The following is a 15256-nucleotide window of genomic DNA, read 5'->3' on the forward strand; positions in this document are numbered from 1 at the left end:
TGCTCAGTGTCCACCTCAGCCCCTCAGTGCAGGGGACACGATACAAACACAATCAAAATGTCATTTGAAACATCATTGACCACAACCACATCAAAACAATCGAGGAATTGGAATCATCTCACCAACAGGAATTGCACACAGTCTCAACTGGCCCCAGCACTGGCACAGATGTCCGTGGATTTTAGCCAGTGAAGACATTTGGGAGAGAGAGAATTTAATCCCAACCTCCCTTTTTCCTCTCCTGAAAGTCCTAATTAATACTAAAAAGAAAAGGAGGACTTGTGGCACCTTAGAGACTAACAAATTTATTTGATGTGAACTGTAGCTCATGAAAGCTTATTTTCAAATAAATTTGTTAGTCTCTAAGGTGCCACAAGTCCTCCTTTTCTTTTTGCAAATACAGACCAACACAGCTGCTACTCTGAAACCTAATAAATACTGAATCTGTGGCATCCCAGTTGTCTCCACAGTGACCATCTGATGTAACACTCAATGCAGCAGACACTCCCACAAAAGAAGCCAGCCCATCTGGGCCAACTGAAGGATCTTCAGCACTAAGGTAGGAGGAGACCGAAAGTTACAAGAAAGTTAAACTGCTGTTTGCATAAATGTTCTGTTGTTTTGGGCTTGCCAGGGATGAAAAGCCTCATTTAAGCACGTCTGCTCAGTGAAGGAGGTGTTAAGCAAAAGGACTGTTGCGGGAACAGAACCCCAGAGCCACAGGAAAGCAATCCCCTCCACAGTGAGGGAACTGGGTTGGGCAAGAGCAGGAGGCTTTTCCGCTCTGTGGTCACATAGTGTGGAGTGTCTTAATGTTGCAAAAATATGCCTAGCTTCTTCCTTCCTTGGCAGAAGAGCTCCAGCCAGCGCATTACAGATTTTGCACGTTCTTTTCTTAGGCCTGGTCTACACACAGCGTTTGTACCAGTCTGTGATTATGGCTAGAGGTGTGAGTTTCTATTGGAATAGTAAAAAGAAAAGGAGTACTTGTGGCACCTTAGAGACTAACAAATTTATTTGAGCATAAGCTTTCGTGATGCATTTGATGAAGTGAGCCATAGCTCACAAAAGCTTATGCTCAAATAAATTTGTTAGTCTCTAAGGTGCCACAAGTACTCCTTTTCTTTTTGCGAATACAGACTAACACAGCTGCTACTCTGAAACCTGTCATTATTGGACTAGTGATACTGGTGCAGTCCCTGTGTGGATACAGTTATGCCAGTAAAAAGGTGCTTATACTAGCATAGAAGGAATATGCTATCTGCACTAGGGAGCTGTTCTGCTTTACCTACACTGGCACAGTTAACGGGGTACCACTTCTGTGTTTAGACAAGCCCTCCAGAAAGCTGTGAACTTCCCACAGCTCTTGTTGCAGTTCACCCTTGAAATGAATCACAATCCCCATGCTACAAGCCAAACTCAGCCCTGCTGGTAGAGATCAATGTGGCAGTGAAGCTCAGTGCCAAGCAAGTCTGGCTCTCCAATTTCGAAACTTGTCTGTTCCAACCATTCCCTTTTTACAATTAACACTTGTAGCCTCCAGTCTCTTCCTTTGTTACAAGAAAAGGAGGACTTGTGGCACCTTAGAGACGAACAAATTTACTTGAGCATAAGCTTTTGTGAGCTACAGGTCACTTCATCGGATGCATTGTTACAGTTTAGCTCCTACACAACCAGGAGTTTAGTACCTAGAAATCTAACTTAAAAGAGAAACCTGGACCCAATCTCAGCTTTCTTATAGCTACAATAATGAGAAATCCACTTCTTGCCAATCACACACAATATCTGCGTCTGAATAATAATAATTAGTTATTAATAATTATTCATGAAGAGTGTCCAGTGCTTTTCCGCCAGACAGATCTCCCAGTGCATTTTACAAACCATGGACTTGACTCTGCAGCGTGACCCACATGCAGGGCTGAAGAAATGGGGAGAAAGGGGGACAACTGCATTGGGGCCCCACACTTAGGAGGGCCCCCAAAACATCTGACTGGGGTGAAATTGAAGGTGGTTGCAGTGAACACGATGCACCAGGGCCCCAAATTTCTCCTGACAGGGTTGACCACATGGACAGACCCCATTGCTTATCCATGGCCCCACTGGTGCTCTGAGCAAGCCCGAATCCACCTATGCCGACATCATTGCAGGATCAGGGCCTATAGGTATTACTTTGCCCCAGACTGACAAGCAGTTTCCTCCTGAACAGGACACAGCACCCGTTTAACAACACAGAGCACACTACACAACTTTTCAGGACAGGAAACGAAGACGAATACTATAGCCAAGGAAAATGACACAGGGGATTTAGGGAGGCAGGAAGCAATTACTCATGCTGGAATTTACCCAGGACACTACAATTACCAAGAGTGCCTCTGAATCTTTAGGTTTCAGAGTAGCAGCCACGTTAGTCTGTATCTGCAAAAAGAAAAGGAGTACTTGTGGCGCCTTAGAGACGAACAAGTTTATTTGAAGTGAACTGTAGCTCACGAAAGCTTATGCTCAAATAAATTTGTTAGTCTCTAAGGTGCCACAAGTACTCCTTTTCTTTTTTCTGAATCTTTAATGACCACAAGTGGCCAAGACCTCAGTTTACATCTTATCCCCAAAACAGCACTCCCTCCAGCATTTTGCATGCTGGAGCATCTGTTCATGACTGCAGGAAAGGGAAATACACACTTGAACCTAGGGGCTTTGGAGGGTTCCATGCAAGTACTAACTAGGCCCAGCCCTGCTTCATTGGAGAGCTGACAAGATCACAGCAAAAGATAGTATGGGTGCAGCCTAATTAATACAAACAATAAGGCACAGTCATTAAAGCAAAGGAATTCTGAAGGCTGCCAAGACACCCATAGCTCAGCTACACTGTGCCTATACAATGCAAGCCACCTCCCCCACCCAATCATCACTATGCTTCTAGCAAGATCCTTTATGCTAGAAGCATTGTGTCACCATGACAACTTCCTCTAGCACACTCTTCTTGGTGCTGCAGTTAGAGCTGTAATGAACAAAGGAGCATCTGCAACTGACATGTTCCTAAGGGCCAGCAATGTGTTTTCCACAGTCACACCGGGAAAGCATCGGATGGTTTTTATTAGTGGTGAACAATTAGGACATGATGATCTGACCAGCCCCAGCGGCTTCCGGATGGGAGATCCAAAACCATGTTCTGAAGTGCCCCTAGCCTCTGTTTGCCGGAAGCTGGGAATGGGTCAGGGAATGGATCTCTTGATGATTACCTGTTCTGTTCATTCCCTCTGAAGCTCCTGGCATTGGCCATTGTTAGAAGACAGGATGCTGGGCTAGATGGAGCTTTGGGCTGATCCAGTGTGGCCGTTCTTATGGCCTTCAGCTTGCCTTTTTTCATGTATGTTGCCCAAGGGCTGGATTCAAGGAGGACAAAACCTTCAAAGTAGATTTCCAACCACCACTCTTTCCCCTGCAATAAGGTAGCTAGAGGATCAAGTACTGTACCCGGATTAAATTGCACCTAGAAAAGGGAGTCCTCCCACACTGTGAAAAAATGACTCCTAAGCCTTATCTACACTGGGGAGATTTTGCAAGAATCTCCCACCATTGCTAACACCTGTTCATGGCCCTCAGAAGATTCTACATAACCAGCCAGAGTTTTAAGCACCATATAATCTAGCCCTGCTCAGAGCCATCCACACTGGGCTCCCAGGCAGCTGTGCGAACACCTGTGGCACTGAGTTGGCTTTAGCAATCTTTACAGAATTTCCCTAGCATAGACATGTCTAGAGCCTGCCCTTCAGCAGCCCAGGCCAACCCTTGCTAAACACGGCCCTGCCTTTGTGTGGAAAGAAGTGGCTATTTTATCGTCATGCCCAGAAAGTTTCTTTTTGTATGCAAAATAAATATCCTTCCTGAGACCCATGAATCTGATTATTACAGTGGAGGTCAGACAAAAAAAATTTTGTAAGCTTGCTGCTTTCCCACAGCCAGAGAGACCAGACAGATTCCATGCCTCAGCCATTCATACCCTGCAAAGTGCAGTTTAGATAACGCTTGCTGTATTTATGAATAAACTGGTTGACTGGCTGGCGGGGTCATTTTGTTTCTAGACTTATCATCAGAGACCTCCTGTACTCACCCTGTCTTGTACAGTCACTTCTGGGCACAGTATCACATACTTGCTGTGTTGGAGAATTCTCTCAGGCATTTATATTCATCAAGAGAGATCTCTGTAACATTGGAAAGCCTGCAACAGGGAAAGGAAAAACCTAGAGATATAATCCCCCTATGTTTTAATTCCTCTCCTGGCTTGATTAGTAGGGCAGGTGCTAAGTGATCACAAGTGTAAATTGCTTGTTATCACCTTTTCAGAAAGTATACAACAGCTGCCTGAAAAGCACAGTCTATAGCCTTTTAAACAGCAACTGTAAAACCAAAACATTGCAGCAAACAGGGCAAGTATCTGGAAAGTGTGAATAGGAGCAGTTAAGTGTCAGAGGTTCTCTAGAGAGCTTCCAGCATGGTTTGAATCTCTGCAGGCACAGAGGCCATGTCTACATTACAAAAATTAAATTGACCTAATTTACGTCATCATACAGCTGCCACAGTAATTACATTACTTGTGTGCGTCTACATTTTGCTCCTTGCATCGGCAGAGCATGTCCTCACCAGCAGTGCTTGCACCAATTGGACAGTCGGTGCGGGGCACTGTGGGACGGCTTCTGAAAGCCAGCAACAGTCACTGTAAGAAACGCAGTGTCTACAGTCTCACCGTGTTGCCCTAACTACATTGACATTGCATCCGATGAAGTGAGCTGTAGCTCACGAAAGCTTATGCTCTAATAAATTTGTTAGTCTCTAAGGTGCCACAAGTACTCCTTTTCTTTTTTCTTTTTTTTCTTTTTGCGAATACAGACTAACACGGCTGCTACTCTGAAACCTACATTGACATTGACTCTACACCTCTCATGGAGGTGGAGTTCTTAAGTCAATGTAGCAGGCGAGTTTTGTTGATGGGAGAGAAATTTTGGTGTAGTCATTTACAGAGTTAGGGTGACGTAAACTGCCTTGCATCTACCTAACTCTGTAGTGTAGAGGAGAGCAGAGACTTTAAAGGGAGTTCTCTCTGGCCATGAAAGGTCAGGCTCGTGGCCTGAAACACTGAAGAATCATTCTGGAACTACTATCTTGCTTGCAGAATACCTAGGCCAAATTTTCTGCCTGAGTAAACAGGTGCAACCCCACCGATTTAAGATAATTTGGTCCTATAATCCTACTTGTATAAGAATGAAACCAAATAGGCCTAAGAACTAAACATCAGCAACAAAATCCTCAAAAACAAGCACCTGCCACCCCAGGATTCTATTCCTATAGAAGTTTCACTCAGGAAAGCGACACTTTTTGCCTTCTTCAGCAGCATGGGGCATAGGTCACTTGCAGGTTTGAACAAGTGTAAATGGTGGATTTTCCATAACTTCAAGTCTTTAACCATGATTTGAGGTCTTCAGGAACTCGGCCAGGGTTTAGGGGTCTACTGCAGGGGTGGGTGGGTGAAGTTCCGTGGCTGCAATGTGAGGGGGGTCAGACTAGCTGATCACGATGGTCCCCTCTGACCGTAAAGTCTGTGAGTCCCCACCTCCCTGCAGTGTATTCTGAAATTGGAGAGATATTGAATGCACACATCTATCCCCAACTGCAACCGACATCTGGAATGAGCTTTGTGGCACTGCAGCCATCTCCCCAGTGTGGTTTGGTTTAGTGCACCTTTTCCCCTCTGGAAAGAATAACTACTGGAGAAAGAACCTGTGTAATTCTGGGCCATAATGAAGCGGAATCGGAGGTTGGCATCAAACTCTCTAGCAGGATAACTAAGCTCAGCAGAGAAGAGGTGATTCTTAGTTTGACTGTTTCTGTGCAGTTACCTCGATGAATTCCTTCTCTGTAATATGGCAGCTCATCCCTTTAGACCTTGGTGCCCCTACTGCCAGCTTACTAATAGAGAAACACAAACCACTTACATAATTACAGGTTTCAGAGTAGCAGCCGTGTTAGTCTGTATTCGCAAAAAGAAAAGGAGTACTTGTGGCACCTTAGAGACTAACAAATTTACTATTTTAAAAATTTGTTAGTCTCTAAGGTGCCACAAGTACTCCTTTTCTTTTTACAAACCACTTAGAAGTTCACCGTCAATCGACCAGCCACCAGCACCCCAGGGTCTCTCCTGGGTTCATCTTGGGGAAAGTTTCAAATTTTTCTTTCTTAGGATGTTCTGAGAGCTCTCTGCACTCCCAGGCCTGCTCTTCCCAAGAGAAGTGTCAGTCCCACAGCTGGGGGGTTGGATTTACAGATTGGGAGACTCCTCCAGGAGGAAAATGGCAAGTCAATTCCCAGCTCCCCAGACAGATGCTGGGTTGTGCAAGCCAGCAGAACTCCCTCTGCTGGACCATGAGAGAGCAAAGCATTATGGACCCCCCACCTTTGCTCATGTAAAAATGCACCCAACCAAAAAAAGTCTCTAGCCTCTGGTTTATCAACAGCATATGCTGGGCTGATTGGATGCACACATGGAGTCTGCACAACCACACACACATGCAGTCATGGCACACACAAGCACAAATAAACACACAGAGCAAACTGACTGCGTTCAATATGCTCTCAAGTCTAATTAACGCAAGAGGAAGGAATCAAAGGGTTCCAGAACCAGCTAACATCCTGGTGAGAAGAAACATGAGCCTTTCTGCTGATGCCCTTGTGACATGGCATGCCTTGTGTCACTCAGACCCTCTTAGCAGGTTAGTGCCACTGGCACCAGGTACCTGCACCTGTAATGTAGGAGAGATGCCTTTTGGGAGGGGCTTCAGAGCCCTGATCCTGCACCGCTAATGCCAAGGCAGTGAACCAGGCCCTTGGGCTGATCTCAGAGAATCCAGATTTGGGGATCACAATAGGTTTGTCTGGAAAACGATAACACCAAGTGTAACAGATACACACATGCAGCCTCCTAGTGCAGACCAGCCATTCACTAAGGCCTGCCCTGTGCCAGCACCCCACACTCCAGTGTGTGCAGGATTCAGGGTCCTACCACCTCACCACCAGAGCCACACTTCTGGATCTTGTGTCTCTCCGTACCCCTCCTCCATCACTCTGTTCACTCAACAATCACCATCACTGGGGCAGGAGCAGGCTCCATCTGGATGACAGATACGGAGGTAGCTGTGGGAGTGACTCCTGTAGTGGAAGACACATTGAGGATGACTGGATGTGGAAGCTGTGGTATGTACATGATCCTGGAGCGGGGACCCGGTAAGAGTTTTTTCTGCATGAAATGCCGTCTGATAGAGCTGATGGAGGAAAAGATCCGAGGTTTGGAGATGCAGGTGGAAAGTCTCGTTGAGTTTAGGAAGGGGTTTGAGCAGATGATGGAGCAAAGATGTGAGGTATCTGAAGGGAAAAGCTCAGACTCACAGATGGAAGCAGGGCTGGGGAATTTTGAGGGGAGACTGGGTGAGGAAAGTGGTCAGTGGAAGCATGTGACTAAAAGAACCAGGCAGAAGAAAAGACTGGCTAGTGAAGGAGAAATAGAGCTTAGGAACAGGTTTGCAGAGTTGGAAAATGAAGAAGGGGCTCAGCAGGTAGTCGTTGAAGGTGGAAGGGTAAGGAAGAAGAGAAGAGAGGCTAGTCCTATAGGAAAAGTGGAAGAGTCAAGGGAGACTACACCAAATATGAGCCCCAGGAGGATACAGGATGGGTTGAAGAGGATTATAAGGGAAAATACGAATGGAAAGAACTTGCAGCCAGAGGGAACAGGGGAGAGACTGGAGAATAGCACAGTCACCAGGAAAAGGCAGGTCTATGTGATCCGGGATTCTTTATTGAGAAGAATAGACAGGCCTATAACTAGAGCTGATCCAGAGAATAGAAGGGTGTGCTGTCTTCCGGGTGCTAAGATATGGGATGTAGACCTGAGGTTGAAAAGGATCCTAAAGGGAGCAGGAAAGAATCCCCTAATTATCCTTCATGTGGGAACAAATGATCTGGCTAGATTCTCGTTGGAAAGTATTAAGGGAGACTATGCTAGGCTGGGGAAGACGCTTAAGGAAATTGAGGCTCAGGTGATCTTTAGTGGGATCCTTCCTGTTCCTAGAGAAGGGCAACAAAGGTGTGACAAGATTATGACTGTCAACAGATGGCTTAGGCAGTGGTGCTATAAGGAGGGCTTTGGGATGTATGGCCACTGGGAGGCATTCACAGACAGAGGACAGTTCTCTTGGGGTGGACTTCATCTGAGTAGGGAAGGAAATAGACTTCTAGGATCAAGGCTGGCACAACTGATAAAGAGAGCTTTAAACTAGGAATTAGGGGGAGATGGTTGGGAGATGTCCAGGTAATCTCCACGCCAGATTTTAGCATTGAGAGGGAAGAAGACGAAGTAAGAAAGGATACAGCCGTGGGTAGGAGAATGTATATAAGGAGCGAGGGCAGTGTGGATACTAGTCTAATAGGTTATACTGGCTGTAGAATGACTGTGCCTAATAGGGTACAAAATGTGAGCGAGGCCAAACAGCAAAAATTAAGATGTTTGTACACCAATGCAAGGAGCCTAGGTAACAAAATGGAGGAACTAGAGCTACTGGTGCAGGAAGTGAAACCAGATATTATAGGGATAACAGAAACATGGTGGAATAGTAGTCATGACTGGACTACAGGTATTGAAGGGTATGTGCTGTTTAGGAAAGACAGAAACAAAGGTAAAGGTGGTGGAGTGGCATTGTATATCAATGATGAGGTAGAATGTAAAGAAATAAGAAGCGATGCAATGGATAAGACAGAGTCCGTCTGGGCAAAAATTACATTGGGGAAGATAACTAGTAAAGCCTCTCCTACGATAGTGCTTGGGGTGTGCTATAGACCTCCAGGATCTAATTTGAATATGGATAGAGCCCTTTTTAATGTTTTTAATAAAGTAAATACTAATGGAAACTGCGTGATCATGGGAGACTTTAACTTCCCAGATATAGACTGGAGGACCAGTGCTAGTAATAATAATAGGGCTCAGATTTTCCTAGATGCGATAGCTGATGGATTCCTTCATCAAGTAGTTGCTGAACCGACTAGAGGGGATGCCATTTTAGATTTAATTTTGGTGAGTAGCGAAGACCTCATAGAAGAAATGGTTGTAGGGAACAATCTTGGCTCAAGTGATCATGAGCTAATTCAGTTCAAACTAAATGGAAGGATTAACAAAAATAAATCTGCAATTAGAATTTTTGATTTCAAAAGGGCTGACTTTCAAAAATTAAGCAAATTAGTTAGGGAAGTGGATTGGACTGAAGAACTTATGGATCTAAAGGTAGAGGAGGCCTGGGATTACTTTAAATCAAAGCTGCAGAAGCTATCGGAAGCCTGTATCCCAAGAAAGGGGAAAAAATTCATAGGCAGGAGTTGTAGACCAAGCTGGATGAGCAAGCATCTTAGAGAGGTGATTAAGAAGAAGCAGAAAGCATACAGGGAGTGGAAGATTGGAGGGATCAGCAAGGAAAGCTACCTTATTGAGGTCAGAACATGTAGGGATAAAGTGAGACAGGCTAAAAGTCGAGTAGAGTTGGACCTTGCAAAGGGAATTAAAACCAATAGTAAAAGGTTCTATAGCCATATAAATAAGAAGAAAACTAAGAAAGAAGAAGTGGGGCCGCTTAACACTGAGGATGGAGTGGAGGTTAAAGATAATCTAGGCATGGCCCAATATCTAAACAAATACTTTGCCTCAGTCTTTAATAAGGCTAAAGAGGATCTTAGGGATAATGGTAGCATGACAAATGGGAATGAGGATATGGAGGTAGATATTACCATATCTGAGGTAGAAGCGAAACTGAAACAGCTTAATGGGACTAAATCGGGGGGCTTCAGATAATCTTCATCCAAGAATATTAAAGGAATTGGCACCTGAAATTGCAAGCCCATTAGCAAGAATTTTTAATGAATCTGTAAACTCAGGAGTAGTACCGAATGATTGGAGAATTGCTAATATAGTTCCTATTTTTAAGAAAGGAAAAAAAAGTGATCCGGGTAACTACAGGGCAGTTAGTTTGACATCTGTAGTATGCAAGGTCCTGGAAAAAATTTTGAAGGAGAAATTAGTTAAGGACATTGAAGTCAATGGTAATTGGGACAAAATACAATATGGTTTTACAAAAGGTAGATGGTGCCAAACCAACCTAATCTCCTTTTTTGAAAAAGTAACAGATTTTTTAGATAAAGGAAACGCAGTGGATCTAATTTACCTAGATTTCAGTAAGGCATTTGATACCATGCCACATGGGAAATTATTAGTTAAATTGGAGAAGATGGGGATCAATATAAACATCAAAAGGTGGACAAGGAATTGGTTAAAGGGGAGACTGCAACGGGTCCTACTGAAAGGCGAACTGTCAGGTTGGAGGGAGGTTACCAGTGGAGTTCCTCAGGGATCGGTTTTGGGACCAATCTTATTTAATCTTTTTATTACTGACCTTGGCACAAAAAGTGGGAGTGTGCTAATAAAGTTTGCAGATGATACAAAGCTGGGAGATATTGCCAATTCAGAGAAGGATCGGGATATTATACAGGAGGATCTGGATGACCTTGTAAACTGGAGTAATAGTAATAGGATGAAATTTAATAGTGAGAAGCGTAAGGTTATGCATTTAGGGATTAATAACAAGAATTTTAGTTATAAGTTGGGGACGCATCAATTAGAAGTAACAGAAGAGGAGAAGGACCTTGGAGTATTGGTTGATCATAGGATGACTATGAGCTGCCAATGTGATATGGCTGTGAAAAAAGCTAATGCGGTTTTGGGATGCATCAGGAGAGGCATTTCCAGTAGGGATAAGGAGGTTTTAGTACCGTTATACAAGGCACTGGTGAGACCTCACCTAGAATACTGTGTGCAGTTCTGGTCTCCCATGTTTAAAAAGGATGAATTCAAACTGGAGCAGATACAGAGAAGGGCTACTAGGATGATCCGAGGAATGGAAAATTTGTCTTATGAAAGGAGACTTAAGGAGCTTGGCTTGTTTAGCCTAACTAAAAGAAGGTTGAGGGGAGATATGATTGCCCTCTATAAATATATCAGAGGGATACAGGAGAGAGAGAGGAATTATTTCAGCTCAGCACCAATGTGGACACAAGAACAAATGGGTATAAACTGGCCACCAGGAAGTTTAGACTTGAAATCAGACGAAGGGTTTTAACCATCAGAGGAGTGAAGTTTTGGAATAGCCTTCCAAGCAAAGCAGTGAGGGCAAAAGATCTACCTGGTTTTAAGATTCTACTCGATAAGGTTATGGAGGAGATGGTATGATGGGATAATGGGATTTTGGTAAGTAATTGATCTTTAAATATTCGGGGTAAATAGGACTAATCCCCTGAGATGGGATATTAGATGGATGGGATCTGAGTTACCCAGGAAAGAATTTTCTGTAGTATCTGGCTGGTGAATCTTGCCCATATGCTCAGGGTTTAGCTGATCGCCGTATTTGGGGTCGGGAAGGAATTTTCCTCCAGGGCAGATTGGAGAGGCCCTGGAGGTTTTTCGCCTTCCTCTGTAGCATGGGGCAAGGTTGACTTGAGGGAGGCTTCTCTGCTCCTTGAAGTCTTTAAACCATGATTTAAGGACTTCAATAGCTCAGACATGGGTGAGGTTTTTCATAGGAGTGGGTGGGTGAGATTCTGTGGCCTGCGCTGTGCAGGAGGTCGGACTAGATGATCAGAATGGTCCCTTCTGACCTTAGTATCTATGAATCGATGGATCAGCCTCCCAACATCTCTGATCCCCAGCAGATCTCAGCTGAACACAGCCCCATTCTCTCTGGCCCTGCCCCAAACCTCTCTCCCTCTTTCCCACCTGTCCTTACACTCGGTAAACATATCAGTTCAGCAAAGCACTTTGGGATAGAGTGTGTACAACAGGATGCAGAGAATAAAATCACACACGCACACACAGAGCAGAGCGTGCACACGCACACAGTGTTCCCGTTAGCTGTAAGCAAGTACCCAGCGCAGCTGTAAGGTTTTGAGACCCTCGTCTCTGCTGCCACCAGATCTGACCTCCTGAGAAACATGGATCTTCGGCCTGCCCAGGAAGCCACCCTGCTCATTCCCAGCCTGATGCTCAGTGAGGAAAGTGCCTCTTTATGAGACTGCAAAGGACAAACGCAGCCTCTCAAGCCCTGAGCCTGCGCTGAGGGGTCCCCTTCCCGCTACTAGCCATTCCCTGCTTCTCCGCCCTTTGGGCCAACCTGAAACCAGAGTACTTTGAATCCCAGAAAACAGGGTCCCGAGGGCAGGGCAGCCCATGGCCAGAGGTTCAGCCTCAGGTTCGCCCAAGCTGGCCATGCTGACATTACGGGTTGCTGCCTCAGACCCTCTGCTGCGCCGCTGACTGGGACCCGCTGGAGGTAAGCCCCCGCCCAAGCCCCTGCCCCAGCCCTGAGTCAGAGCCCCCTCCTGCACCCCAAAACCCTCATCCCCTGCCCCCCCCAGAGCCCACACCATCAGGCCAGAGCCCTCACACCCCCCTGCACCTCAACCCTTGCCCCAGCTCTGAGGCCCCCCAAACCTCTCAGCCCCACACCACAGCCCTCACCCCAACCCCCTGCCCCAGCGCAGAACCTCCTCCCACACCCTGAACCTCTCCTCCTCAGCCCCACCTCAGAACCCTCACCCCCTGCCACAACCTGCTGCCCCCTCCCACACTCCAAATTCTTCAGCCCCAGCCTGGAGCCCCCTCCTGCACACCAAGCCCCTCCTCCCCAATCCCACCCCAGAGCCCTTACCCCCTCCTGCATCCCAACCCACTGCCTCAGCCCGGAGCTCCCTCCCGCACCCTGAACTCCTAATTTCTGGCCCCACCCCAGAGCTGGCACCCCCAGCCAGAGCCCTCACACGCTCCTGCACCTCTACACCAGCCCAGTGAAAGTGAGTGAAGGTGGGGGAGAGCGAGACAGCGAGGGAGGGGGAATGCCATGAACAGGGGGCGGGGCCTCAGGCAAGGAAGGGGGCAGGGCCACAGGGAAAGGGGCAGGGCTAGGGTGTTCGGTTTTGTGTGATTAGAGAATTTGCAACCCTAACCCCTCCCTGGGGGGCTGTGAGCTGTGGGGGGCGGGCGCAAGACACAACGGGTGCCGACACGTTCCCAACTCCCACGGAGCCCCTGCCGGGTCAGACCGAAGGAGCTGCCGCCAGACAGCGCGAACCCCCAGCCTTCCCCAGGGGCACACGGCTACTGGGAAGGGAACTCGGCTCCAGAAAATGCCCCCTGCAGCCTGGGGGCGAGCACGACGCCACTGGCTCAGCCACAGGCCCTTGGCCTGGTGCAGCGTGGCCCTGGAGTGCCTGAAAACCACTGGGAACCATGGGGCCCACCCGTGCTGCCACCCACTGAGCAGCGCCAGCCTCCTCCGGCCGAGCCAGAGAAAGCAAACAGCTGGGAAACTGCCCTAGTCTTTGGTGCATCCTCCCTGCTGCCATGACAGCTCTGCAATACCCAGGTCACGTTCCGCCCTCTCCACACAAGGCTGCGTCCTGCGGGGCAAACAGACACATTGGCATGAAGAGGAGCTGCCTAGCGTCTCCCCACACCCTGCTCCCTGGAGTCCTGCCACCGGAAATGCCCTCACCCCCTCTGCTGCTGGGCATGCTTTGGAAGCAGCACTCCAGGGAGCCAGGGCACAGTTACAGAGACACATAGAGGGTACAATTCCCTGCTGTCACATACGTGCCTGTCCGGCTAATGGCAGACGGGGTCCGACTGCTCTCAGATCCAGCTGGTCTCTCTCCAGCGCACAGCCACGTCGTCAGAAGGAGCCTGGCTCTGGATCTGCTTGGAGGTGTGCGGGACAGGCAGGACCTGCCCCTCCAGCTGGAGTCCAGCATTAATGCCCCATTGCAGATGGAGCAGGAGCCGGGTTGGAATTAACTTGTCAGACAAAACCCTTCCCATTGCCCCATTAACGGTCGCTCCCGGTTGGAATCAGAGACAAGGGGAGGAGGTGAACTAATAGCCCGCAATGCAGAGACCCTGCGCCAGCCCGATGCACACAGCTGCCCCCCAAGCCCAATCCAATCCACACAGCTGAGAGCGGGGCCCCCCAGTCTGACCCACAGGGCCAGCCCCTGCCAGCCTGACCCACACAGCCGGGCCCCCCAGCTTGTCCCAACCCGCACAGCCGAGAGCCAATCCCCCCACAGAAATACCCCCAGCCTGGAGAGACCCAACTCGCAGAGCCCAGGTCACTCAGGACCCCCAGCCCGACCCGCAGAGCATCAGAGACAGGAGTGCTCGGAGCGGGTGTCGCTGACAAGCGGGAATGGCTGCAGAAGGCAGCCATGCAGCCTGTCCCCCATGACAGAGATGCAGAGATTGGGCTGGGAGGCTGCCTGCTTGGGGTTAAAGGTGCTGGCACTCGGGCACTGGCCCCGTTTCATACCAAGCGAAACAAGGTCACCTGCCACCAGCGCGGGTGGCACCCAGTCCAGACGAGGGCCCCCTCGCACTCGAGCCCTGCGGTGCCCTGTCCTGACAGGCAGTGCTAGGAAACTCCTGCAGCTCCACACGTTATCCGTTATCCGGCAGGAGGAGCACGGGCCACACACTGGATCACGACTCCAGCTGCAGGCTTCCAAGCCACCTTCCCCATCCCCCTCTCTGTCATCGTCCCGTCCAGCTGTTTGAGGGGAGGGGGCAGTTTAATTGTGCAGTGACAGTGGGTGCAGCAGGGCCTTGAGCCCCGCACTGACCCAGACGACCCCGGGTATAACACAGTGGGCTTCTTGGCTGGACCCCGTTGACTCACTCTCCCTCACCCCCCCGGGCCATTCACGAGCAGCCTCAGGCAGAAGGTTCAGTTCCCTTTGGGGGCCCAGGTGCAGAGAAGGGATGGGCGCTTTCCCCCGGCTGTCCTGGCGTGGCTGGAACGTGTGTCCCCACTCCGGTACAAGGGATGCTGCGTGGCAGAGCACAGCCCACGGCAGCACTCGTTCACGCCTGGCCCTAGAGCAGGGCAGCAGGTGCATTCAGCGCTGCAGCAGGAACCTCCCTTGCCTGTCCTGCCCAGGAGGGTTACTTAGGGTTACTGATCGGCACCATGATGCCCCGTGCAAAGGGCGGGGCCGCTGCCACCCAGGGGCTCCCACTCAGAACTGCGACCAGAGGGTTTACAGCCTGCTGCGTTCCCCAGGGCGCCCCATGGGCTGCTCCCTTTTTCCGTCCTCCCTGACAGATCTGTCGCAGCCCCAGCTGTGCTGG

At 48.6% G+C, this 15256-nt stretch overlaps 1 protein-coding gene across 9 annotated transcripts in view; it reads right to left on the reverse strand.

Annotated features, from left to right (window-relative positions):
- MAST3 (microtubule associated serine/threonine kinase 3) overlaps window positions 1–15256 on the reverse strand; it is a 74525-nt gene that overhangs the window by 47465 nt on the left and 11804 nt on the right. For 2 of the 9 annotated variants that reach the window (XM_043502539.1, XM_043502537.1), the window contains exon 1: window positions 13727–14041. The exons of 5 other annotated variants lie outside the window; for them this stretch is intronic. In XM_043502539.1, coding sequence (XP_043358474.1) covers window positions 13727–13884 — 158 coding nt within the window. In that variant the 5' untranslated portion in view covers window positions 13885–14041. Of the gene's footprint in view, window positions 1–12003; window positions 12154–13726; window positions 14042–15256 lie in introns of those variants that run through there. 2 more of the 9 variants (XM_043502541.1, XM_043502540.1) reach the window with 2 other exon arrangements.

Source organism: Dermochelys coriacea, chromosome 25 (genome assembly GCF_009764565.3).
Source record: "Dermochelys coriacea isolate rDerCor1 chromosome 25, rDerCor1.pri.v4, whole genome shotgun sequence".
NCBI classification, from domain to species: domain Eukaryota; kingdom Metazoa; phylum Chordata; order Testudines; family Dermochelyidae; genus Dermochelys; species Dermochelys coriacea.